This window comes from Leptonotus elevatus, chromosome 1, assembly GCF_054856555.1.
Source record: "Leptonotus elevatus isolate MCC_2025b chromosome 1, RoL_Lele_1.0, whole genome shotgun sequence".
Taxonomy (NCBI): domain Eukaryota; kingdom Metazoa; phylum Chordata; class Actinopteri; order Syngnathiformes; family Syngnathidae; genus Leptonotus; species Leptonotus elevatus.
Window position 1 is genome coordinate 47,001,026 of NC_141239.1, and position 26,563 is coordinate 47,027,588.

Below are 26,563 nucleotides of genomic sequence, written 5' to 3' on the forward strand. Positions count from 1 at the left end.
ATACATACATACATACATACATACATACATACATACATACATACATACATACATACATACATACATACATACATACATACATACATACATACATGCATACATTGAGTTCTGAGTCCAGGCCAGAGGGTGGCAGTAAAGAGGAAATGGTAAAGAATGAGACAAAGAAAGGTACCACGAACCGGAAGTGTTGACACCCGGATGAATAATCAAGTAACACCGATGGAGCGAAACAACTGAGTTCAAAGAGGTTTTCCAGGTACAGTATATATAAAAAAAATGTGCGTGTGATTTTGAGCGGAAATACGTAAGTGTACAGAGTAAACCTGTATATATCTGAATATTAGTTTGAAGCGTGCGCTGTCAGATTGGTAAAGTTAGGGTTGTCCATCTCACGTTATAACCTGAACTTTATAAAGTTGTAAATCACATACAATTGTTTTTAGTATAACGATGGGACGTCATGCTCATCAGTATTGGTATGAACACATTACTTGTGTGAAACAAAGCTGCAGCAACCAACAGTAGTAAAATAGTGAAATACGCAATTAATGTAGGGCTAATTCTCTGGAAGTGCAAACGTCGTTTGACGACATTTAATGTTAAATTCAAAGCTAACCCCTATATATTTTTTTTAATTCTATTTTATTTTTAAGAATGAAGCGGTTGTGTGAATCGTCGGTTTCTGGAAGCTGTGAAAAAAAGATCAAATTCTCCCAACCTGAAGTAAGTGTTTGTTCACGGTTCCTCATTTAATAGCTTGTGGAAGTGTTTATAAACTTTTGACTGATACTGTGAAAGTATATTAAATGTACTAAGTGTGTCTGCTTTTGTGTACAGCTTCGGATTCTGGTTGAAGAGGAAGTCCAAAAAGCAGTGAAAAAGAATAATACCAAGTTGCAGGTTTTAGCTGAAACTATTCAACAGCTTCAACATGACTTGGATTATGAAGGGTCCGTCCAAAAACTTGAGGTTGGTATACCGCACTACGTCATGCGCCACAAGTGACGTAGTGTGTATCTTTTAGTGTAATGAGAGGACAAACAGCCAAAATGTGTTCATCCCAGTGTGTAACCTTAAGATGGCGCCAAACACACGGGTTTTGCCCCAAATTCAAGCTTTCAACAAACATGCACTAAAATGTTAAAATAATGACCAGGACATGTAGACAATATTTGTAGACACCAGTTTATACAATTTATTTGCACACAAGGAAAAAAGTTGATTTAGTGTTACACTTTAAGTAATGAGGACATAAAATAAAATCTTTGAGGTAAAATAAATATTGTATATTGGCACCAATACAAAATAATTATTCACCGGGTGTAGAATAGACATATCTGTCCACTGACCTTGAAGAAAGAATAAAGAGCAATCTTAAAGGAGCCATATCATAGAAATTCAACTTTTTTATTTATTTTTTATTTCAGTCATCTAAAAGTGTTAATTCCTCATGTTTTTTTCCTTCATTCACGCATTTCTGAGCATTCCTGCTCACTCCTGCTCTCCAAGCAGCAGCCCCTCCCAACCCAAAACGACTGGGTCCTCACTCATGTATGTCATACTAGTCAATAGAGGTCAACATTAACGGAGGCCCATGGCCCGGGGGCCACCACGTGACTATGCCGGCCGGGCCAGTTGAAGTTCACCAATGGTGGTCCAAACGGGCCAGCACTGAAAACTTCCAAGGCCAACGTATTGTAACATCTCTCCAAAATATTAGCAGCAGATGTTGGTTGGGGATCTCACCTTTATTTGAGACACACAAACGGCTGCTATGGGCCTGAGCCGGCGCCAGAAAATAATAACGAGTAGTGGTGGGCGGATCGATCCAAATATTGGTATTATCGATACCAAATCAGTATCTGAGAAATAGGTCTGCTTGTGGCAAAAGTTGTGTCTTCCGACTTTGAAAATGAAGACAGACGAAACTTTGTATCTATATGTTAATTCTGTTTTTCAGACACGTATTAAGAAAATTTCAAAGAGAGCAGAAAAAGCACTCACCGCTGTGAAGTCAAACAAAAAGGTTTGAATGATGTGCATGCAGGTTTGTCCACTTAAATATCATGTTTGTGTATATGACAAATACATATATCTCCATAGTTGCAGAGTTTGCTGCCACCTGTTGTTATTGATGATGAAGTCATTACGTAAGTAGAAGGACTTGCAATTCAGTATCAGTCTGCATTAATGGTGAAATCGTGCGCATTGTGTTACAATGTCATGTCTTTCTCAACAGAATAGATTGTGATGATGAAACCGTGCCACAGGGTAAGAGCCCAGTACTAATACAAGTAGTTGTAAATTTGTAGATAGCTATTTATTTCACCTGTGTATTTATCTGCAGAAATAAACATGAGCAGAACAAAGAACAGACAAGAAAATGAGAACAACGATGTCTTGGTGAGTCCTAGTTTTCTTTTCTTGCACTTAGTTTTTTTTCCTCAAAGTGACATTGAGGGACAGAAATCTTTTTACATGTTGTGTAAAGTGATAGGGATTAAAGGGTGATTTTTTTCTAAATAAAGCTCATACATCTTTAACATGATCGTTTTATTGTCTGGGCCTGAGCACACAAACAGCAAATAGGTGTTTTTTTTTTTTTTTTTTTTTTTTTTTTTTTAAAGCTAGTAGCATAGGATTGTTAAAAAAGTAATAAAAGTCACAAAAAGCCTCACTGTACTCTAATCTGTATCTCTTAATTGGAGTGTAAATTGATATGTTGCCTTTTGGGATCTCTGTGAAAAGTGTAATAAAAACATTTCCTCCTTTTCAGGTCACCATCAAAAATACTCTAAAGGAGTTAAATAACAAAAAACAAGGTATGGTTATTATGACTGAGTGAATGTATGCATGTGACTGTGTTCTTTACCCTTTTTTCATTCCTGTGTTTAATCCAGTTAGTAGAGCTGGACATTATGGCCTAAAAATAAAATAAAACTGTTTGCAATAGGGAAGGGAAATATATTGTATATAAAAGATGACTAAATTGCAACAAGTATCGAGTATAAATCCTCAAGTAGTGTTTGAAGACGGTACGTAATTGTCTCACCACTTTGAATCACACAACTCCAACTAATGTTTTTTTTTAAATTATATATTGCCTAGGCCTATCATCTATAATGAGAAACTTAGAAGAAATATGTACGCTTCGATCTCCTCCTACACCTGTGAGTGAGGTAAGATGCTTTCCATGCTCATATTAAACACAACATGCGTATAATGACATGATGCTCAGGCAAAACACTGACATTTTCTTGCTTTCATATGTAATTCTTCTGTGTGAAGCCACAGAGTCCGCATCAGAACGAGGAATCCGTCTCTCTATGCCATAGCAACGACCCTCAGCACACAACACCACAGCAGGTAATTATAATAACATACTCAGGCTAGATTTACACTGCTGGTCCAAGTGCCCAATTTTGTTTTAATTTCACATTACACGTCTATACACTGACTGAACACGTGAAACAACCTGTAGATGCCCAAATTGCGCATCAGTTACTCCACAAGTGTCAACACTGTGCAGCGACAACGCAAAAATTATACATTACATATCATTTTGTTGCTTTGGGCTGAGAGTAACGTATAGGCTAGTCCACATCGCCACCATTCGATTTACAGTTGCCATGTTTAATGTGTTTGTGTTGTATAAGCTGATGTGAATGCTTGAGCAAAAAAACTGAATGGCAGGCCTTGGACCATCCAGCCTAAATAATCAATCGCATTTATGACTCATCTTCCTCCGCTTTCCCTTCCCCGTAGAATGAGCCTGGTTATCCTCCTCTACCGATAAACCCTTTCCCGTCCAACTTGACCATGGAGGCTGTGTCCTACAGCATCCCCCCAAAAGTGACCGTCCACCTGGCTCTCATCGAGCAGACCGGGAGCCTCTCGGTGATGTGGAAAGGAGAGGAAAATGAGATCTCTTTACCACCAATGGAGAGCTACAGGTATAACAAAAGCGCTGCGTGGCAAGTGGGTAATGGCTCAACTTAATTTATTCTGTCACCTCGAATTAACACATTAAGGAATGAGATTTCAAACTTTATTTTTGAAATTCGGATTCAGATTTTGAGTGCCAGTCAAATCGGAGAGTGTAAATGAAAGCAAAAAGTAGATTTTTGGATCATACAACTTTAATAAATTATTCCAAAATTCAAATTGAATTTGGGGATAAGCAATTGATTTCATGATTCATTAATCAACTCGTCTTTTAATATTTGTTTCTATAGAGCACTTATTTTAATCATTTATGGTGCCATATACCTTTAACACTGAAATAGTTCCCAACCTTAATTCCGAGGTAGAATTTCTGCCTTGTTTATTAACTCGTTTTTCTCTTTTCTGTTTAAAAAAGTCACATTCAAATTCTTAAGCCAACACTTTTATGCAGATTCTTGTTCATTTCCTTTCATGTGTTTGCAATATGTATCGACTTTCCCATTTTATTAGGTTGAAATGGTGGTCCTAAATCTTCTTCTTGCAATACTCTACTCATGTTTATCATTTTATTTCAAAAGTAGACCATTTATTTTGAAAAAAATCTGTGGACTATGTTTTCAGACAATTTCTTCTACACATTATAACCTAGTTGTCACATTGTCATATTCCACCTGATCGGTTGAAATTTTTAAATAAATTACTTTGTTAGGGACGTATGCTGCATACATATGTAGGAAACAGAACTCTGTTTCAATGGGTCTTGGGATTGGTGTATTTGTGTTTTGGATATACTGTAGTGAATAACGTGGTTTTCCTTACTTGCTTTGACGTTGTCTATTTCTTTTCTCTTCACACGCTAGTGTCTTCCAAACCATGGAAAAGGTCAAGGGGAGCGGAGATTTCCCAGAGTGGAGACTGTTGGGCAGTGTGGTTGCTAAATGTCTTCCCATGTGGATAGCCATCTCGAAGTATAAACCAGGACACAAGCTGTGTGTCGCTGTGGTAGGCAAAGACATTTATGGCCGTTATGGACCCTACAGTGACGTTGTAGCCGCAGTCCTACCTGAATAGCCCCAGAACCAGAGGAGCATCTGACTTTTTAGTTCTTTTTAGTGCACTATTTATTTTGTATAGTATTTACCAAAGGCAAAGTATGCATTTGTTAATTGTTGGACGCAGAGAAGGCCATCCTGGTCCTGAGGCAGAATGTTTATTTTTATTTTTTTTATGCTCAACATTGGTTGTGAATGTTAATTTTGTTTTATATTGTTGCTGTTTTTTTAAGATTTGTTTTAGCTTTTCTAATTAATAAATGCCATTTATTGTTTGTGTGCCTTTCTGTTGTGAAATCATGTCTTTTGATTTCATGTGTGGTGTCATTTTAACAACTTCATTGAGTGGTCGAGCATATAAGTGACGTAATATAGGGCATCTTTTGACAGGTGACTTGCAATTACGTGATGTCACTCTTAAAAATAATAATTGCATCGTTCGCTTAGAAACACGTGACAGCACAGCGGCTATACAAGCCAGTGAGGGATGTCATTGCTTCGCCAAGTTTTAAGCACTCTTCTACAGTTGTAATATGACTCATGTACATTATAGTTTTTTTTTTTTTCAAGAACCAACTAAAGATGCACATGGCCAAGGAGAGGCTCCGCTTCTCTATCAACGAAGGTAATATTTAGTGAACGATTAATGAAGTGAACGTTCCTAATTAGTGATTGGACGTGCTAAACTCATTAGGATAGCCAATCACTAGAACCACTTAATTTGTTTACCGAATCGTTAAGTGATGCTTTAGGATTCAGGTCATGTTTCTGTCAGGGGTTAGTGGTGGTTGCGGACCTAAACGCAGGGCAAGGAAGCAGAAGTGATGTAGAAAAATAAATGTAATTATACAAAATAAAAGCGAACTCCGATTGGCAATGAAACAAAACGTGGGGAGGACAACAACGCAAAAAAAAACTGGCAGCATGACTGGAGGAAAATGACAATGAATCAACGCAGACAGAGGGGAGACAGGAGACTAAATATACACACACACACTAACGACACAATAAGACACACTTGGGGCAACACACAAGTGGCTGAGGGCACTGATAGGTTGACACGAGGAAGGGCAGAAGGCGGCTGTGGCAGCGTCCGCGCCACCCTGGCATGGAAAGCAGAAGGCGACCGCAGGACGTGAGCCGCCTGTCCACAATCATGGGCTTGAGGCTGCCGTGGAAGAGGCGAAGAGGCGAAGAGACTTGGCACGGCAGCGGCAGAAGCGAGGAGGCCCGGAGGCCCGGGGCTGCAGTGGCACAGGCGAGGAGGCCCGGGGCGGCAGCGGAGCCGGGACGGGGACTTGAGGCTGCTGTGGACCACATCAACCTGCTGCCATTGGGGTTGGGGAACACAGGAAACACGAGGGACAGAGGATACAGGAACTAAAGACTCAAAACTAGAAGAAACTTGACGCGGTGAGGACAAGGGAGAACGAGGTCAAGAGGACATCGGAGAACAAAATGACGTGGGGGCAAACTTGGAAGGACGTGACTTGGGGTGACAAGATCGCAGGGAACGAGGTGAGGAAAATGGTGGGGAATGAAGTGGTGTGGGGACAGGTTCGAGACAACTTGACTTGGTTACAGACTTACTATGTTCTGAAAGAGATACAGAGTTTTGTGGCTTGGAAGACGTAGGGTGATGTAAATTGAAAAAGGGAGCTGATGTTTGTGAAGAGGATTTGTGACCTTTACTTAGGCGCGCCCGCCGGCCACCACGCGGAGGACCGGGTAGATGGCCAAACGGGTGCCCAAGTAAAGGTCACGTTGACCTGATGGTGTGGGGATGGGTTCCTCAAAGGAAAAATGGGTCAAGGACTGAGAAGGAATAGAAAAACCAGGGAAATCAAAATCTGAATCAAAATCATCGGAGTCAGAGAGGAGATTAACCAAAACCGGGGCGTCTTCGATATCAGAAAGGTCAGAATCTGTATTTAAGGAGGTGACTCACACACAAGGAGGACTATAGGACACGAGTGAGTGGGGTATAGATGAATGAGAGACAGATGAAAAACAGAACCTACACAAAGAGGGAGGTGGTGGTCGGCAGGCTGAGGGCTAGCTGGGCGCTGCCATTTGCTTGCCGCTGGGTCCTTTCTTGGTTGATTCATTCTGTCGGGGGTAGTGGTGGTTGCGGACCTAAACGCAGCGAAGCAGGGCAAGGAGGCAGAGGTGATGTAAAAAAAAAAAGAAGAAAAAAAAGGAATTTAATTATACAAAACAAAAGCGAACTCCAAATAGCAAGTGAAACAAAACGTGGGGAGGACAACAATGCAAAACGGCTTACCCATGTACTAAATTTACTGCACGACAAACGCAAGTGCTTCTTTTATATTGTGGATGATTGTAAACTAGGATAGGAGGGGATATTAAAAAAAATAAAAATAACATGTAATATATGTAATAAAATTATAGGCTGATATTGACACTAGAGACGTTTTGCAAGTCATCAGAAGTTCCTCCTTCGGTCAAACCCTGCCTGCGTCAATAGCCAAAGAAGAGCAAGTGAGTGAAAAAAAAAAGAAGGAATTTCATGAAGTTCTTAATCTTGTCATGCACATCATTAGGTGTGTGTGCGATTGATAGGCTCCAATGAGGATGAAGAGCACAGGCATCACTTACGCCCTCATGCTTCAGGTGGACGACCCCCAATGTGGCCATAGCCTTGATGACCAGTTGTGGACGTTACACATTTGCAGCCAAAGATGTGTGAGTACAAACTGAAAAATTGTGTTTCTTTAGTTTTGGAGACTGATGAAGTGATGAGTAGTAAGAAACTAGGATTTAAGCCTAAAATAATACAAATAATTACTATTTATTCACTGTCCTAGTCCCCTGCAAATTTGGATTTAAACTTACTTGTATTCAAATACAATTTTTTTTCCTGCATTGGAAATGACACAGGTGTCTCCCAGAACTTAGAAGATAATATGGATGTTGTACTAGAGGCATCACTGTGGGGGAAAAAATATTTCCCAGCTTTTACATTTGAACAAAAAGTGTCACGTCCAAAATGATTCATACCCTTCTCAAAATCAACAAATTAATAATAAATAAATTTGATTTGACTTCGACCACGATCGCTCGCTCTGATGGAATCCGCAATGAATAAGGGATCGACTTTTTCTGTCTGAGTCAAATCAGCGCATCGAGATTGACAGTTGATGTCTGTCACATCCAACATGGCGGCGTCCAGAGATTCGCGTGCGCTTTTCACCGATGGTGTGAGAGCAGCCCTGCAAACTTGGCCAGTTCTGCAGGTACATCTAGACTATCAGATATTTACATGCAGCACACGCTTCAACACGGATGCTTAACAATAATTTGCAGTCGATCACGTAATGACACGCACCCAATAAAGAAGACATTAGCCGCCGCTTAACGCTCTTGGCGGTCTTGAAATATTTCTGTTTTTGCGTGTTTTTTTAAACGACTTTCAACCTTAAGTGACAAAACGACAGGTGCACTTGGGGCCATTTTTAACTGTCCTGATGGAGTTTATCTGCAAAAAACACCATTGCAAAGCTCGAGAAGACGAAAGTGTACGCCTGTAAACCTCCATTCACTCTTTCCAATTTCCAGACAGAAAAGAAAGATCCAAACGGACGTATAAGAGGCTTTTATTTTTATTTTTTTAACACATTTATTTTGTCAATATCCTGAAAGAGATGGAACAGAAGAAGGCATCACGAAGCTTGCTAGCGGACGTACGTGTAACCAAAGTAATGGAGTGACAGTTATTTAAGAACCTGCTTCAGTGAAGAAAGCTCCTACCCGTCTTTTGATCGCGTCCAACTCCCGGTAAAGTGCACACATTCATTCAAATAATAAGCACTTAAATAAGCTTAACTGCCGTGTCAGTAATGACATGCTATTCATGTTTAAAATAGATTCAATAAAAAACATAAACTTTCCAACGGTTGAAATGGTCCAAATCAGCGCTTCCCCCGTTAGACTCCATTAGTTTTCAATGACAGGTTGGTAGTAGGCTACCAGCCTGCCTACCCATAATGCACCGCGCTGCCGAGATGCGCACTTCGCTTATTTGGATACTATATATATATATATTTTACTTTTATTGAGACAATCAGAACATATAGTTACATTTAATAACATGATTTGCATAGTTTTCTTTTAATGGCAATTTATCTGTTCACTTTAAAGATAAGTGTTGGGGGGGGGGGGCAAAATAAAAATAAACATTTCACAGGAAAACAGGTCAACCATCTTCGGATATTACACGATTAAACTTTCTTGGGGTACTTCGGTGACTTGCTTGTGTGCTGATGACATCACGCTACAGGATGGAAGAGGGAATATTTTGTGGCTTTCGGGATTGGATTGTGGTTAATGCTTATTTGGAGGGAAACATGGATGGTCACATTTTATGAAGAAAAAACAAACACTTTATATGCATACATTAAATCTTACAGCTGATGCTGACAGTGTACAGGAAATGTCGGCCCATAAGTGGAAGTGACATAGCACCTTGAGTTCATCCTCCTCCCTTCTATTTCATTCACAAATATTCACATACTTATTTCAAGCAATCCTAAAAATGTAACCATCTGTATTTAATATGGAGACAAATGATGGAGGTTTGTTGTCGTTATTAGACTTTATGGGTTGCCTAATGCCTTATGTATTTATGCTAGTGATAAACAACATATGCTTTCAGATTGCAGTGGATAACGGTTTTGGAGGCGTGTACGGGCAAGAGAAAGCTGATTGGTTGGTGGATGTTGTCCAGCAGTACTTCCATGACAACGGTAAACAAGTCAGCTGACAGCGACGCAACGACAAACCTTTCTAAAGACGGATCATTTTACGTTTCATTCTTCTGGGGGCTGGCGGATTAATTACTGTAGAACAAAAATGACGGGAAAATCGGGCCCCGGGTGAATAAGATGTGGTCTTGTCCATCCAGAAAGAAGGAGTAAATGCATGCTTTGCTGAATTTTGTGTCTCATGCCATCAGCTAACCTGGAACAATATGAAGTGGAAGATTTCATCAGCACCCTCATGGATCAAGAGTTTCATACCGTGGTGGATGATGGAAGTTTACCTCAGGTACGCACACATTCTTCACAACATCATCATCACCATCATCACAATTCTTCAGATATTATTATTATACGTATTATTAAAATAATATAGCTTAGTGGCTGAACAAAGCAAGTAAAAGTTGCTAACTTGGTCGCTCGCTGTACTACACTTGTAAACACTGCTGGATTATACGATAAAAGTAAAGGTAGTCATTTTACACAAGTAACATACATAGGTCAATTCATTTTGCACAACAAATGCATACAGCTGAGTGTGTGTCTGTCTTCAGGTGTGTGTCCAACTGATGCAGATGTTTAGTCAGTGGCAGCAGGGGGCGCTGCAGCAGCTATCCCTCTCCATCCAATCGTTGACACTGAAGGAGACGCCTAAGGCAAAGGTCGCAGCCCCGCCCACGCAATCGGACTCGGACAGTGATGGCGAAATTTAGGTGAGGTGTCGCGCGCTCAACACGTGCTCCATGCGCCCGCCATCTTGCCTTTGTATTGGGGCTGTCACAACGCAATATTGCATTCACCTGTTGACGCCCACACATTTTGTTTTGCGAGAGTGATAAGGACGCCTCGAGAACTAACCAGACGTATGTCACCGATGCGCAAGTCTGGAGTTGCAAACTTTAAGTCTCAAGCAAGTCCCAAGTTACTATTAAATCATTTATTTTTTTAATCAAGCAAGTCAAGTCATCCAATCTTGCTCAGTCACAACAAATATTGGGGTGATAATAAAAAACTAAATCACTAATCATAACACTAAATAATATATTAGTTAAATACACAACAACTGAGATTATGATTGATTGAATTTATTCCACCAAATTGTTTTGAAATAGCATTTCAGCAAGTCAGTTGAAGTCAACTTGGTTTCTAACTATACAAAGCCATCTCCAAACTTGAGCACACAGGACGGGAGACATTTTAATAGTGAGAAATTGATTTGCACACGTTAGCCATGCATATTCACAACCCATATTTCACTTACTATGGGTTCAAACACACTTTTGTTTACTTTTTTTTTTACAGTTGTGATGACAATGCATCAGACCCGTATCCGTGCTGGCGCTTCATCCAGCTGCCAGATTGTCACAACTCCCCGATGAGTTTGTATATCCTGCCACTCTTTAGAATTCGACTCTAACCTTTTGATTATCAATCCTGACTTGCATTTCCGTCCTTGTTTCCAGCCTGCCATTTTGCCCGCACGGTGCACACGCTTCGCCACGCAGACCCAGCTCTCCAACACACGACGGACCACATGCTTCTTTGCCCCCTTCAACGAGAACGAAGGCGACATTTTCATCCATGGCCGTGATTGGTCAAAACAAACGTGCACAATGCCAATCAGCTCGAAGTATTGTATAGAACGGGGCTGGGCAAACTCGGTCCTCGAGGGCTGGAGTCCTGCAGGTTTTGGATGTTTCCCTTCTCCAACACAGCTGATGTATGATCAGCTCATCAGCAAGCTCTGCATAAGCCTGATAACGATCCTGTTGTTTGGAATCAGCTTGTGTTGGAAGGTGGAAACCTCCAAAAACCCGTTTGCCCGCCCATGGCATAGAAGGACACGCCTTTCCCGAGCAAATTACCATGAAGCAGTCCCAGATTGATATTGTGGAGAACTTCCTTGAGTGAATCGCAATTCTGGCTATTGCCAGGTTAGTACCCCGGTCCAGGGGCTGAAAATCCACCCCCAAAGTATTAGGTCCACACCACCATGTTTGTCAGTGGGGATGGTGTTTTTCGGGTTGAAGGCTTACCCCTTTTAATTGCTAAATAAAGGATACATCGTGGCCCAAAAAAAAGTTTTTTTCCCCCATCTGATCATAAAATGTGAGACCAGAAATATTCAACTTTTTCCAGATGACCATTTGCAAAAGCCAAGTGAGTGCTTTTTCTGGAGAAGTTGTCTTCTCCCTGGTCCGTGACCGTGGAACCCAGCAGTGTCTGTTGGACGGTCTGCCTTGTGACATTGCCATCAGCAGAAGCCACATTCACCAATATGGCCTTGGTGACGATCCTTGAGTTATTTTTCACCTCTCACTATGCTCCTGGCCAGCACTGGTGTCACTTTTGTCTTTTGGAAATTTTCACAGTGCAGAATGTCTTGCAGTTTTTTAAAATAATACTTTGTACTGTAGCCACTGGATGTTCTGGAAATTGAAAACATTTTGACATGGCCTTATTGCTCTTTCCGCACTTGAGAGCAGCAACAGTGCACAAATGCAGACCCTCTGTCAACCTGTGGCCTGAGCCATGACTGTCCACAGTCAAACCTGCTAAAGAGAACTGCTGTTTTTGCACCTGTTGAGTTTGAGTTGACATAAACAGCTTTTCCTAATCAACCAGGATAATTAGAATGCTTTAGAACAGTCTGGACTATTTGAAATTGTATTTTCCCATAGACTGACAGTTTGCAAAGGGTATGAATAATTTTGGACGTGCCACTTTTTGTTTAAATGCAAATAAGAGCTGAGAAATATGTTTTTACTACAGTGATGTCTCTTGTACAAGATTAAATAGAATTTTTGAAAGCAACAATTCACAACGTGTTCACCACTATTCATTCTTAGAGCCAGCAACATCAAGGCCATGGACAGGGAATATCGTGTTTCTCCAAATCCTCATTAAAGCTTCCGTGTTCATGATTCATGCATGGATACCAATCGCTGCTCTTCAGTGATTAACGACTGTATTTACTACATTAATTTAGTTTCAATACAAAACATTGCGTCACTATCTGCGAAGTTTGAAAAAAAGTAATGTGCCTAATTTGCCAAAGCAAGGAGGAGAAAGTAGTGATATGTGCGGTGTACACTGTATATGTAAAACTCGCCAAAGAAATAATACTCAAGTATACATATACGTAGAACCGGGTGACCAGATTGTGGTAATCAAGAAAGCGGACCGCAAGACGGAGTGTCGTAACACATTTTTAAATGCGGCTAAAAAATGGAAACATGTAAAAACAGTTCAATCAAATCACAGTAACAGCCACCAACAGTTGAACTGCTATTATTGCCTAAGTCATAACAAACTAAGCTACAAAGTGCTTAAAGTCAAAACAAAACTGTACCGTACACATTAACTATGTATTTTCCCAAGGCATATACTCCTGGTCTACCACTGCATTATTTTTAGATGATATAATCTTTTGTGGCAGTCTTTCATTTCCTGTCAAGTGTAAATGAAACACTTTGCATGACTTATGTGCTTGAAAATGTACTAAGTAAACAGAAGTCCTTTCAGTGAGTCCACAGACAACTTACTCCTATCCTTTGTCCACTGGCTTTGCATCAATGAAAATATTCTACATTAGCATTATGTGGAGAAATAGAAAAAAAAGAACTCTGCAATCTTAAGTAACTTTAACATACATTTTTGAATTGACGAAATAGTCCTCTTTTGCCTAAAAAAAGTAGGTACTGTCAAACCAACCTATTTGTACTTCATGTAACCCAAGTGAAAAGCACAGATCACACACTAAATATTACTAGTAGTAATTAGTAAACACGACCTTCACGTTTATACGGTGAAAACTGTAAACCGTAAAAACAAACTGAAACGAAAGGAACCGTCTTGTGAGTTTGTTTTGTAAGAAATAAACTGTAATTTGCACCCCTAGGCAGAAGGGGGCGTTGGTCATCCTCCGTTATTACCAGAAGAAGAAACAAAGAAGTTGCTTACCAAATCTCGTTGCAAGCTAAACGGATGTAAATACATACTAGTAAAACGGCTTCAGTACTAAAGCAATGTCGTCGTTTCAGTACATTCGACATTTTGTCAACGAACGACTAGCTGCTGCAGCGGAAGAGATTGCCGGGGTCTTCATCAATACTATCGTCGAGTATGAAGAGGAGATCGGACGTCAGCGTCGGCTTCTGGATGACGTTCAGAAACCAAAAATAAACATACACAGAATAGGTCAGTCAAATAATTGAACGTGAGAATGTGCGCATTATTCGGGGCGTCGTCAGGAGTGGGTTCAATTAACTCTTAAATACTGTAATGGACATCTGACCGAGTCACATCTGGTGATGTTGCGACGTCATGGCAACCATCATTTGTCAGTGATATATATGTACATTACATCACACATACATACATTACAATTATCTCTTTATTGTCCTCATTTGGGATTTCATACCAGCCAAAGAATTTTGTCAGTATGCACAATATTTGGTGACAGTCACATTAATGAGAGTTCTATCTGCCGGATATGCTCCAGATCAGTCTGCATAATGAATGGCAGACTATTGGTAATAGTCAAATTAATTAATCTTTTATGAAGTAAGTCATTTTTCCCAGCATCCAAATGCTACCAGTAGTGTGATTGTCTGACTAGCATTCACCAAGCACAAGTAGTGTACAGACTGAGGATTAACTTAAATTGACTAATTGGTGGAGACAAAAGTGAGTATTCAGGGTTTAGAGTAGCTGTCAGTTGACACATGCGCCACATGCTCCCCTGATAACAAGAGGTGGCAAAAGTACTCACACTGTACTTGAGTAGAAGTGCAGATACTTGTATTAAAAAGGACAGGTAATAAAAAGAGTTGACTATCAAATAACTATCTTAAATAAGGCTGTGGATGGGGCAAATGTTGCATCCTTTGTTAACAGTTCACAATCTTCCATGTCACTGCTGTCCTTCGATTCAATTCTGATTTTTGGGTGTGCGATTCAATTCAGAATCAATTTTCGATTAAGAAGGATTTTTGATTCAAAATGATTTGATTGACAGTGATTTTTTCTTCAATCTATAGATGTGCAAGGAATTGTAATGCTCTACTCCAGTCTGACTCACTAATGCACTTTTATCACTCAAAAGAATGGCTCCACACTGCAAAAAAACAACATTTATTGGAATAACTTGATTGTGACTTTTTCCTTCTACTCTCTAATGTGGCTACAACTTAACAGTGTATTAGACCGTGTGGAACTACACTGCCCCTAAGTGGCCAAATTGGGTACAACATGAACAGCGCTCCAATTAAAGGCACACACAGACAAAGGGAAGAAAGACAGCATAAAATAATTTAAATAAAATTGATTTGGGGACATTTAAAATCGATTATGAATCGTAATAAATGAGAATTGCGATTCTTATGAGAATACATTTTTGGGCACACACCTAATAATAATAATAATAATATATATATATATATTAACCCAAAAAAAAGATTATAAAGTACAGCTATCTGTGTCCAAATGTAAGGAATGAAAGTAAACTGTATTTTTACGTAATTGCATATATGTATGTATGTATATGATTTGATCTCGGACTTGTTCTGTCACAGTAATTAAAAATCTTACTTTTATTGTCCCTTCAGACCACAAAGAGCAAGTACTCGTTGGGTCCTCCTGGCCCAGTGAGGACCAAGAAGACCCAAAGCCTCCTCAAATTAAAGAAGAGCCTTGTACCAGTCGGGATAGAGACAAGTTGGACATGAAACATCGGCGGGATAACTTCAGACTGATTTCTATTTGTCAAGAAAGTCACAAAGATAATCACCCTCTGGACTTGAGTCCTGGTGAAAGTCAGGATCATTTAGAAGAATTGGACTGTGATAAGAATGCCCTTTTGCACAGCACTGATGTAGATGAGAGTCAAGATGGCAAAGCAGCTGAGCATGGAGGCTTGGTATCGAAGATATATGCAGAGGCAGAAATAAAGAAAAGACTTGACAAATCCAGTCACGGTAAATACACACATAACTATCGGTATTATGTTTATTGGTTAACAATGATAGCTTCAAAAGTGATACAAGTTATGGCCAAAGTCACACCCTAAACTTGAGGTGCACCAATTAATTCGATTAACAAATAATTTTTGTTGTTTAGAGACCTTGTTTAGTTTAAATGGTGTAAATACTCGAAATTCAGCTTCTCAACAGTCAATATTCTCATATTTTTGTCGTGCTACATGAAAGCAAACTGGTCATCTTTGTGGTTTTCCAAAATTGAAAAACATTTGCAAACATCTGCTTTTAATTTAGAAAACGGGTCAATATTTTTGCCTATCCTTTGACATGTTATGGACCAAACCAGTAACTGAATCATAATTAATTAGTGCGTTTTCTGTGCTGTTAATTTGAAACAATGTCCTGTTTTTGAATAAAGGGATGGATATTAACTCAGATTCATCCTTTATCGCCAAAATAATTGCCAGATTTACCAATTATTAAAAAAATCCTTAGTTGCAGCAGGCCTAGTCTTATATGTAATTGTGAGTGGCCAGTATTTATTTGAATGTATCAAAAGACACAAATATTTTATACGAAAAAAGTGGACAAAGAGATTGGAGACTTCTGCCAAGACTTCATTGGAAATTAAACCAAATGGAATTGAAATCAATCTCTGATATTTGCAGTATTGTATAGGCTTTAAAAATATTTATAGATGACTGTTAACACTTCTTTTTTTTTTTATCACTTGCTGTTTGAAATTTAAACTGTTCTACCCATTTAGCTAATGGTGTCTTTACGCAATCAGCAGAATTCTTTGTGATCAATAATTCTGCCCATTCCTGATCCGAAAAACACCAAACCCAGTTCTATATCGGGGTTCAATAAATGTACCTTATTCAGCATGAGTGCTAGAGCCACATAAAGTATACCAGGCAGCCGTATGTAACCTTCTTCTTTGTCCCTTTAGACCTCCAACTGCAAGATGTCCACAAGCAACAGGAGGTTCCCACTCGTTTGACCTGGTCCAACGAGAACCGAGAGGAGTCGGAACCTACAGAGATAAAAGAAGAACCTTGCACCAGTCAGGAGGAAGAGGGGCTGGGAAGAAAGCAAGGTGTGGATACCTCTACGTATTTTCCTGTTTGTCAGGAAAGCTCACCAAGAGAGGATCGTTTTTTGGACCCTAAGACAAATCCAGATCTCGACATGATCAGCGCTTACAGTCAATATGCACACTCCAGAATCGGCAAAGGGGAGAAGCGGTGTATTTGCAGCCTGTGCGGGAAACGATTTTATAATAAAACAACGCTGAAATTGCATACCATGAGCCACACGGGTGAGAAACCGTACGCCTGCGACATCTGCGGGAACCGGTTCACTGTAATTGCCATGTTGAACCGGCACATGAAGATCCACACAGGTGAGAAACCATACCCGTGCGGCCACTGCGAAAAGAGATTCAGTGACAAAACGGCACTGCGGGTCCACATGAGGACGCACACGGGCGAGAAGCCGTACCCTTGCGACATGTGCCAGAAAAGACTGAGCAGCGCCACGGCCCTCAAAGTTCACATGAGGACTCACACGGGAGAGAAACCGTTCTGCTGCAACACCTGCGGGGGCACTTTCCGAGCCAAGACGGCGCTCAAAAGCCACATGAGGATTCACACCGGCGATAAACCGTACACCTGTGACTTCTGCGACAAAAGACTGAGCAGTACGACGGCGCTGAAGGTTCACTTGAGGACTCACACGGGCGAGAAGCCGTACCCTTGCGGCATGTGCGACAAACGGCTGAGCAGCGCCACGGCACTCAAAATTCACATGAGGACCCACACGGGAGAGAAACCGTTCTCATGCAACATTTGCGGGAGTCGATTCAGAGCAAAGGCGACTTTGAAAATTCATACGAGAATCCACACAGGTGAAGCCATTCCTCTGTGACTAATACAAACACGGACGCTTCACATAACTACAGTGGGAACTTCAACACATTTCATTCCCAGGACGCTTGTCTTCCTCCGATTTGTCATCCAGGTCACAAAAATGGAATCTCGGCAACTAGACTCTTCATGTTTGTTGAAGATGTTTCACCGTGAATCCAAATATCGAATTCATTCTCCTGTTTTTTGTCTCTGGTGTGTGAAAGAAGCCATCCATGCAAAACGGTCATTCACCAGCCACCCAATTGTGACCACCCCCAGGGGACACGCCCACCAGAGACATAAATAGTGAGACTCGGTACCTAACGTTTAGAACTGAGGTTGTTTGGATTCAAAATTTGTGTAACGGAAACAAAATACTCTGTTTCAAGGTTAATAAACCTGTATCATCTGCATAATGTTTGAGGTAACATTTTAACATTCATTAAATGCCCAAAATGTTCACTTTCAGTGATTTGACCACTCTTAATACCTGACTTTGGGCCATTTCTGTGCACTTTGTTAACGTGTTCCATGCTTGCTGTGGGATTGCTCTGGTTTCTCTTTCTAGTCCTCTCAACAACAAAAAGCGTAGGTCAATTTCTAGTTTACTCATTCACTGCCATTGACGGCTATAGACGTCAAAAATTCATTTGAACTATTTCTATAAGTTTAAAAATTGTTCCCACTTTTGTTAACAAGAGTGTGAAAACCTAGATTTTTAAATTTTTTATTAGAACAGATATAAAATCTGTGATTAATTATGAGTTAACTAGTAAAGTCTTGCGATTAATTACGCTTAAAAATTGTAATCGCCTGACGCCCCTAATTTTTATAAGTCTTTTTCTTATAAAAAAAAATTGGATTATTAAAAAAAATTAAATTAAAATAAAAGATAATTAAAAATTAGGGGCATTAGGCAATTAAAATTTGTAATCATAATTAATCGCATGACTTCACTAGTTAACTCACGATTAATCACAAATTTGATAGCTGTTCTAAATGTACAATAACAAGATTCTAGGTTTTCATGCTATTGTTAACAAAAATGGAAAAATATGTTAAACTAATAGAAATAGTTCAAATTAATTTTTGACGTCTATAGCTGTAACTTCCCTTGACCAACGAATTAACACAAACTAAGAACTTGATTTGGTCCTTTGTCGTTGAAAAGGATTTCTTAAATACAGCAGGCAGGAAAGGTCATCTGTATGGTACATACAACTTTTAATATTGGTATATGTTGATGTAAAATATCGAGTCAGCTAACATCCCAGTAGACCCAGATGCTTAAGTCTAATAAATATGCAAACATAAATATGCAGTGATGTCAGTAACTCTCTAAAATAAGTACCTTTTGAACTAACGGCTAATCCTTCATCTACTGTATACAAGCAATTTTAGTCTCCCAAGAATGTCAAGAGTAAAATAAACTGCATACACTTCTTAGCCACAGTGCCTTTCTCATGCACATATTTTTTATTAAAAACTAATGGCGTAATGAATAATAAAATACAGGACCACACCTGATTCTTAACACTTTAGTACTCACCTAAGCCACTAAACGAATACATTCGAATACACGTAAGAAAGGGAAACTATCATAGAACATCGTAAAATTCGACAGTGTTATCTACTGTACATAGCTTCAATAACACAATGTCAGAAAAATCTAACAAAAAACAAGATTGCAAGGCTGTATGCATTCAAAGTCACGCCAGATTGTGTGACAGCAATTTTAATCGCTATATGAAATGTTGAGTTTTGCCATTCAATTAATAAAAGTTGTATAAGTCAAGTAAACAGGACTACTTTTATTTGAGAAATTATATGAAAAAAAATTAATTTTGTTAAGTGAAGTGTCTTTTTATAGGACAACAAACCCCAATCATTCATAGGCGTGAACAAAAGCTCAACGTTCATTCAAATGTACCGTGACTACCGATACTTGGGAGCAGACAGTAGTTTCCTCTGAATCGCATTTTTTTTTTCCATTTGGGCAATTGCTTGCTTCCAACTTTTGTAAAGGTCCTTTTGTGTTCCAGGATGACTGCGTCCCAGACAGCACCCAATGAAAGCACCATAAAGGCATGCTGACGGAGGAGCCTTATGACTAATATAATTGCACTTGCAACTAAGGAGGTCGCCACAATAAAAATAAAATGCATGGTTAGGTGACCAATTTAGCTTGCTGTTTATGAATACGTTTTCATTAATATGCTGCGTGCGAAAGACAGTAAAGTGAACCATCAGAACCACAGTGGACGTCTGTCTGACCTTAGCATCAGCAATAGTGTCTCCCCTAGACGAGCGGGGCCCAACGTAATAGCGGCGCGGAATGATCGGCCCCCTAAGACCACTTAAAACAGTCATCCACACTGACACACAAACACACTGTGTCCTAATCAGAGCTGACGGGGCTTATGGCGGAAGAAGATGGGAGCCGAAAAATAGTGCCGAGTGGCCAGAAGGAAAGAGCAGAGGTGGAGCAGCAAGAGTGATTAAGGAACAAATGTGCTCTTTAAAGTTTTAAAGTGAAGCGCTGGCAGAATGGCAGCCTCCCTCTTTAGTCCCTTCCCTCCTGTAAAATGGATGATGTCCATGGAATATTAGACTTTGCGTGAATGTGCGCTTTAAGAGGTTTAGACTTGTCATCTTAATCTTGTGCGCAGCGGCACTGAACTCTACACCCTTAAACTCGTAGAATTACAGTGCTGAAAAACTTTTAAAAAATCCATTGATCGACCAAAATGGGTGACCACTACATTTAGCTACAACAAATATGCTGGTGGTCATTTTAGGTCATAGACTTCTGGCACAAATTCCAACATCTTCCTTTGTGATTGGCTGGCTAATGTAATGTTAAGCAGAACAGAAAATGGATGGAAGAATGGACATTTGTAAGAATAAACATAGCTAAATTATTTTCTGCAGTGAACAACATCAAGAAAGACAAAAGAATATTGTTAAACTTCTGTGAATCAGCAATTTTAGCTAGCTTCAAAAACGTCACCTTACACACCTTCTACATCAATTAGGCCTATCAAACAAGTGTGTGATAAAAAAAAAAGAAGTCGTTTATTCCATCATAATTTAACTTAAAGTGGACATTTATGAATAGGACATACATTTTAAGATCCTAAAAAATGACAAGATAGAAATGGTACACTCTGCTCACTTTGCTCCTTTTAAGTTCCCACCAAAAGAGTGATGTCACACCTGGAACGCAGAGTCATGAGAACATATATATATTTTTTTAAAGGACAAAACTATAACACAGACTAATGAGGCAGAAGGAAATATAGGGGGTAGAAAAAATTAATTAAAACTGCATTTTCAATTGATATTTATTTACTGTAGCCTATGTTTAGAGAAACTGTAATTAAATCTAACAAATGACGAAGGTGATTTTCTATATGTTAATATGTGTCTTTGAAGCTGAAAACCTTCCTCGGGGACATCATGTAAAAGGGTAAATACATGTCCCGATCATCCCCAACAGTACGCACAAGAATTGGTTGGCAGTTTCAGGAACATATTTTTTAATTCTAACCTAAGTGAAATGGAAGCCTAATTAGTCTTATTGCTGTAACTCTGCATCTGCCACCATATTCATTGTCACACATAAATAAATAAATAAATAAATAAATACATAAATAAATACATAAATAAATACATAAATAAATACATAAATAAATACATAAATAAATACATAAATAAATACATAAATAAATAAAAATAATGGAGAAGCTCGCAGTGGAGTAATGCTTTTTGCACAGTACTACTATTTTAATGCAATATTAGATGGAGACCTAAAACAGCAAACCGCATGACGGTGCAATGTGACGTCACTGCATCTCTCACATTTACCACAAGATGGCGGTGTTTAACAGGGTACCATAATATGACGAGCCTGAAAGACGTCGCAGGGAATATTGTGCATTTTGTGTGTGTGTGTGTGCGTGTGTGCGCGCGCGTGTAAATAACATTTCACAGTATACTCTCATCATAATTGCCTATTGATCAGCAGAGAGCAAAAACAACTAAACAGCCATCTCATTGGAATTCATCTTTGAAATAAAACCCAAATAAAAATATCTTAAACGTTAAACATGTTATAAATAACATTGTCATTGTCCTTTTTGTCTGGATGGGAAAAGGACCTTGTAATAAATGGACACACACGCATGCACGTACACGAATACACGCGTGCACGTACACAAACACACGCGCGTACACACTGACAAGAGCTAAACATCCTCTTGAGAAGACAGGATTAAACCCTTTTACGCATGACTCACCTCCTGTTTGAGTTATGCAAAGTATTTATTCATAGCCGCATCTCCACTCACTTCTGCTAACCATATGTTTTAAAGGTCAGTGAGTATTGAGTGTCCAGAAGTTTTGGAAGGTTCAGGGATCACCAAAGTCACTGGATTAATCCACTTGGGGGCATACACGAACATCAGTACAGTCTGTCACAGTAATCCTCTTCATAAAGGTATACATTTTTTTTGCTCATTTAAGATGATGAGTCTTGTGTTTATCTTTAAATTGATAACAGTGCACTTCCACAAAATGATAAAAGGGTTAGGGTAAGGTAGGTTAGGTAACCCCGGTTCCCTACCTATAATCATCTTGTTGTGAAGTAGCCTGTCTCATACACAAACAACTGAGCATACATTTGCAGAATAGCCACCTAATTAGCTTGTTTATTGAAGTTGTGGCTAAACCTCTAACCTACATTTTTAATCTGTCACTTTCAACTGGAAAATTTCCAACTGAAACGAAAACAGCAAAGATCATTCCTTTATATTAATTTGGAGGGGAAAAAAAGATACAGTGTCAAGTTTTAGACCAGTGTCCCTGCTTCCAGAATTTTCTAAAATTCTGGAGAAATTATTTGTGATTAGATTGGAGAGTTTTATCGAAAAATATAGCATCATAAGTAATTAACAGTTTATTGATTTTGAATAAACCAGTCAATAGGGTTAGCTCTCGTGAAATTCATGGATGAAGCAACCACTGCAATAGACAATAAATTATATTTAATAGGAATCTTTATTTGTCTAAAAAAAAGCTTTTGATATGATAGATCATGGTTTATTATTGCAAAATTTGTAAATATGGTGTCAGAGGAGTAGCTCATTCCTGGTTATGTTCTTATTTGAGTGATAGATGGCAATATGTATCTTGCGATCAAAATGATTCTGTGTCTTTAAAGGTAACATGTGGAGTCCAACAAGGGTCAACCCTTGGGCCAAAATAATTTATTTTGTATTTGAATGATGTATGTTTTGTATCTAAATTTGTTAATTGCATTCTTTTTGCTGACAACACAATTTTTTTTTCTGTTATGGGTCCCACTTAAATGATTTGATAACCAATGTTGAATGTGAAATAAAATTGTTAAAAAAAATGTCTGACCTGAATAAGTTATCTTCAAATAAAATCAAAACAAAATTCATAATATTTGGTAATCATAAAATGGATTTAACAGTTAAATTGAGAATAGGGGAAGTGGAAATTGAAAAAGTTTTTTATATGACATTTTTAGGTGTTATTTTGGATCACAAATTGAAATGGAAAATGCATATAGATTATTATAAATCAAAGATAGCAAAATCAATTGCCATATTATATAAGGTGAAGGATCTTTTGAATCATCATGCTTTGTATAGTTTGTATTATTCTTTTGGTTTTGCCTTACATAACATGTTGTTTGGAAATATGGGGAAATGCATATCCCACACTTACACATGGTCAATATTTATTCTACAAAAGAAAGCTATAAGGATAATAACAAAGTCAACTAGTAGAGAACCATAAAATGGGTTATTTATTAAGTAAATAACATCTAGGACTAAATTAAAAGATCAATGTATTACTATAAGTGGTTTGAAGGTATGGAATCACCTTGATGATGAATTAAAAGGGCGTCAGACAATTTTTAATTTTAAACCCTTGTTTAAAAGTAAAGTTATAGAAAAATGTAAGTTGATGTTTGGATCTTGTTTTGTGTGATATTTGAATTAATCGTTTTGTGTGGTCTGATTTAGTTAAAAGGGTAGGCGGAAATAAGCGTGAGCTTCTGCCTATGCCTTTTCGGTCTGTATGTTTCTTTTTATGACTGACCTGTATGTTGTATTTTATTTTATTTTATGACTGATCGAAATAAATTGTATTCATTCATTCATTCATAGTTTAACGCTATACGCTAAAGCAATCATAGATAACGGGATGAGCACCACAGGGTACAACTAATGACGGTGAAAGGAAGCTCTCTGTGATGCGTGCATTGAAAAGCATTCATTGTAATTTTATTTGTGAGGATTGTTTTGACTTCAAAATGTGATAAACCGTTGTTTGTGTCTGGTTTGTATTATGCTAGTAGTCACAGGCAAAAGTAACAATTGGTCTATTTATTTACTAATTGTAGCATAATGCCTAGAAAGGAGAGGCTGAAAAGGGGAAAAGAAAAGCTGTTTTACTTTGAAGTGTTTTGCTCTAAATCAGCAGGCATAAAGCTATTATTAGCTAAATTATTAGCTATGATTTTGTTTAAAACCATAACTGTAAGTTATTTCTATGCTATAAGTCTTGTTGCCCTAATAACTAAAAACTAGTTGTGGGGTATTAATTATTATTATTATTAATGAAATTAATGATTAAATTAATTAAAATTAATTATTAAAGACATGTCGGTGAAATTGAGGAGGTCTTTAAAGTATTCTCCCCACGACTCACAACGTCCCGAGTCGAGGTCAGCAGCGCACTATTTCCACTATACACAGTGTTAATCGTGCACTGCTTCCCACTCCAGAGACACCGGATGGTGGACAAGAATTTCCTCGAAGCTGACCGGAAGTCATTTTCCATGGCCTCACCGAACTCCTCCCGTGCCAGAGTTTTTGCTTCAGCGACCGCCGAAGCTGCATTCTGCTTTGCCAGCCGGTACCTGTCAGCTGCTTCCTTAGTCCCGCAGGCCAAAAAGGCCCGGTCGCACTCGCTCGACGGCATCCCTTACCGCTGGTGTCTACCAACGGGTTCGGGGATTGCCGCCACGACAGGCACCAACCACCTTATGACCACAGATCCGATCGGCCACCTCAACAATGGAGGCGCGGAACATGGTCCACTCGGACTCAATGTCCCCCGCCTTTCCCGGGACAAGGGAGAAGTTCTGCCGCAGGTGGGTGTTAAAACTCTTTCTAACAGTGTATTCTGCCAGTCGTTCCCAGCAAACCCTCACATTACGTTTGGGTCTGCCAGGTTGGACCGGCATCTTCCCCCGCTATCGGAGCCAACACTAGAGGTGGTGATCAGTTGAAAGCTTCGCCCCTCTCTTCACTCAAGTGTCCAAAACATGGGGCCGTGAATCCGATGACACAGCGACAAAGTCCAATAACAAAAGACCACTCGGGTTCTGATTGGAGGGGGGTCCTCCCAATCACGCCCCTCCAAGTCTCACTGTCATTGCCCACGTGAGCGTCCAGCAGAACGAGAGAGTGCCTTGGAGGAGCGTTCTCCAGTCTTCCAAGGACTCCAAAAAGGGTGAGTACGCTGAACTGCTGTTTGGTGCGTAGACACAAACTACAGTCAGGAAGGCGGAGGGAGGCTACCCTATCGTCTACTGGGGTAAATGTACAATGTACAGGTCAAGCCGGGGGTCAACACGTATGCCCACACCTGCTCTGCGCCTCTCACCGTGGGCAACTGCAGAGTGGAAGAGATAACAACCCCTCTCGAGAGGACTGTTACCATAGCCCAAGCTGTGTGTGGAGGTGGAGCAAAAAAATATATTATGTATATCTAGTCGGAACTTCTCGGCCTCACACACTCGCTCAGGCTCCTTCCCTGCCAGAGAGGTGACATTCAATGTCCCAAGTGCCAGCTCCTGTAGCCGAGGATCGGTCGGCCAAGATCCCTTGGCCGCCGCCCAGCTCACTATGCACCCGACCCCTTTGGCCCCTCGCACAGGTGGTAAGCCCATGGGAAGTGCCTTTATACTGCCCGCCATATTTTGACTGGGAAGCACAAGTTTGGATAGGAGGACGGCAAAGATGCAATCTGAATGAAAACGAGATGTGACACATGAGCTTTTATGGTTGATTGTTTCTAACATAGACATTCCCCTTTTATTAAGTTATTGTTTTAAAATTTTTAAAGACATTGGCTAATGTGCTGGTGAATGAGTGTGTGTGAGCAAAAGATATGCTTCAAGAGAGATGGCCAGAGGAGCTTCTTGTAGCCGAATTTGCAGCACATCAATCTTTCATGGTACGAGTTTTTTAAGTTGCATCTATCTCTCTCGCCCGCGTTCCATTTGATGCGACTTCTTTTACCACATTTCACATTCACTGAGACAAACATGCACACTCTCCTTCCATATTCATTTTTATCCTGCTCTTTCTTTTCATGTCCAACTTTTCCAGCATGGGAATTGAACACGGGCGGAACTGAATGCCACAGCAAAAAGAATGACATCACTGCTCTCATGTCTGCAGTTGATGGTCATAATGTATATTTTTGAGACAAGAGAGGTTTTAAGGGGAGTACATTTACATACGTAACTGAAAAGATTTGAACACAACCGGGTGCTCCTTTATTTGTGTCTCACAAGAGCGCAAGCTTCTGTCCGCTTCCTAATTGACTATTGTTTCATGTTATATCACAATTGAGCACCCACGTAAGGATTATCATTATTGAAAAGGTTTGACTTTTATTGTCGAGACAACGACTTTCCAAGGAAATGGGGGAAGGGGGGGGGGGGGGAAACACTCCAACACACACAACACCATAAAATAATCAATAAGGATAATCCTTTCAAGATAACCGACGATCGGGCCTTTCCTGACATAAAATAAAATATTCAGGACTGACGCAGGTTGATGCAAACA

The 26,563-nt window shown here is 39.5% G+C and overlaps 3 protein-coding genes across 7 annotated transcripts; all 3 read left to right on the top strand.

Annotated features, from left to right (window-relative positions):
• The first annotated feature begins 174 nt into the window (after positions 1-174).
• Positions 175-5,266, top strand: atf7ip2 (activating transcription factor 7 interacting protein 2). Of its 2 annotated transcripts, none has more exons than XM_086080264.1 (12): positions 175-256; positions 654-723; positions 838-969; positions 1,961-2,026; positions 2,104-2,150; positions 2,240-2,271; positions 2,348-2,403; positions 2,777-2,822; positions 3,109-3,179; positions 3,289-3,366; positions 3,766-3,953; positions 4,806-5,266. In XM_086080264.1, the coding sequence occupies exons 2-12, from the start codon at positions 655-657 to the stop codon at positions 5,014-5,016; spliced, it is 996 nt and encodes a 331-aa protein (XP_085936390.1). In that variant the 5' UTR covers positions 175-256; position 654; the 3' UTR covers positions 5,017-5,266. The 2 variants fall into 2 exon arrangements, with proteins under 2 accessions (XP_085936390.1, XP_085936399.1); XM_086080273.1 differs by having other exon boundaries at positions 256-304.
• A 2,892-nt stretch (positions 5,267-8,158) lies between these two features.
• Positions 8,159-12,592, top strand: LOC147182542 (pre-rRNA-processing protein TSR2 homolog). Of its 4 annotated transcripts, none has more exons than XR_015095472.1 (6): positions 8,159-8,254; positions 9,673-9,763; positions 9,973-10,064; positions 10,330-10,488; positions 11,078-11,158; positions 11,239-12,592. XR_015095472.1 is itself a non-coding variant. In XM_086079654.1 (5 exons), exons 1-4 carry the CDS (start codon positions 8,159-8,161, stop codon positions 10,486-10,488), a joined length of 438 nt encoding a protein of 145 aa, XP_085935780.1. In that variant the 3' UTR covers positions 11,078-12,592. The 4 variants fall into 4 exon arrangements, 2 of the variants coding, with proteins under 2 accessions (XP_085935780.1, XP_085935789.1); XR_015095471.1 differs by having other exon boundaries at positions 11,078-11,154; XM_086079654.1 differs by having other exon boundaries at positions 11,078-12,592.
• A 1,132-nt stretch (positions 12,593-13,724) lies between these two features.
• LOC147182543 (uncharacterized) lies at positions 13,725-18,480 on the top strand. The gene is made up of 3 exons (XM_086082333.1): positions 13,725-13,975; positions 15,385-15,753; positions 16,709-18,480. Exons 1-3 carry the CDS (start codon positions 13,804-13,806, stop codon positions 17,683-17,685), a joined length of 1,518 nt encoding a protein of 505 aa, XP_085938459.1. The 5' UTR covers positions 13,725-13,803; the 3' UTR covers positions 17,686-18,480.
• Positions 18,481-26,563: the final 8,083 nt, after the last annotated feature.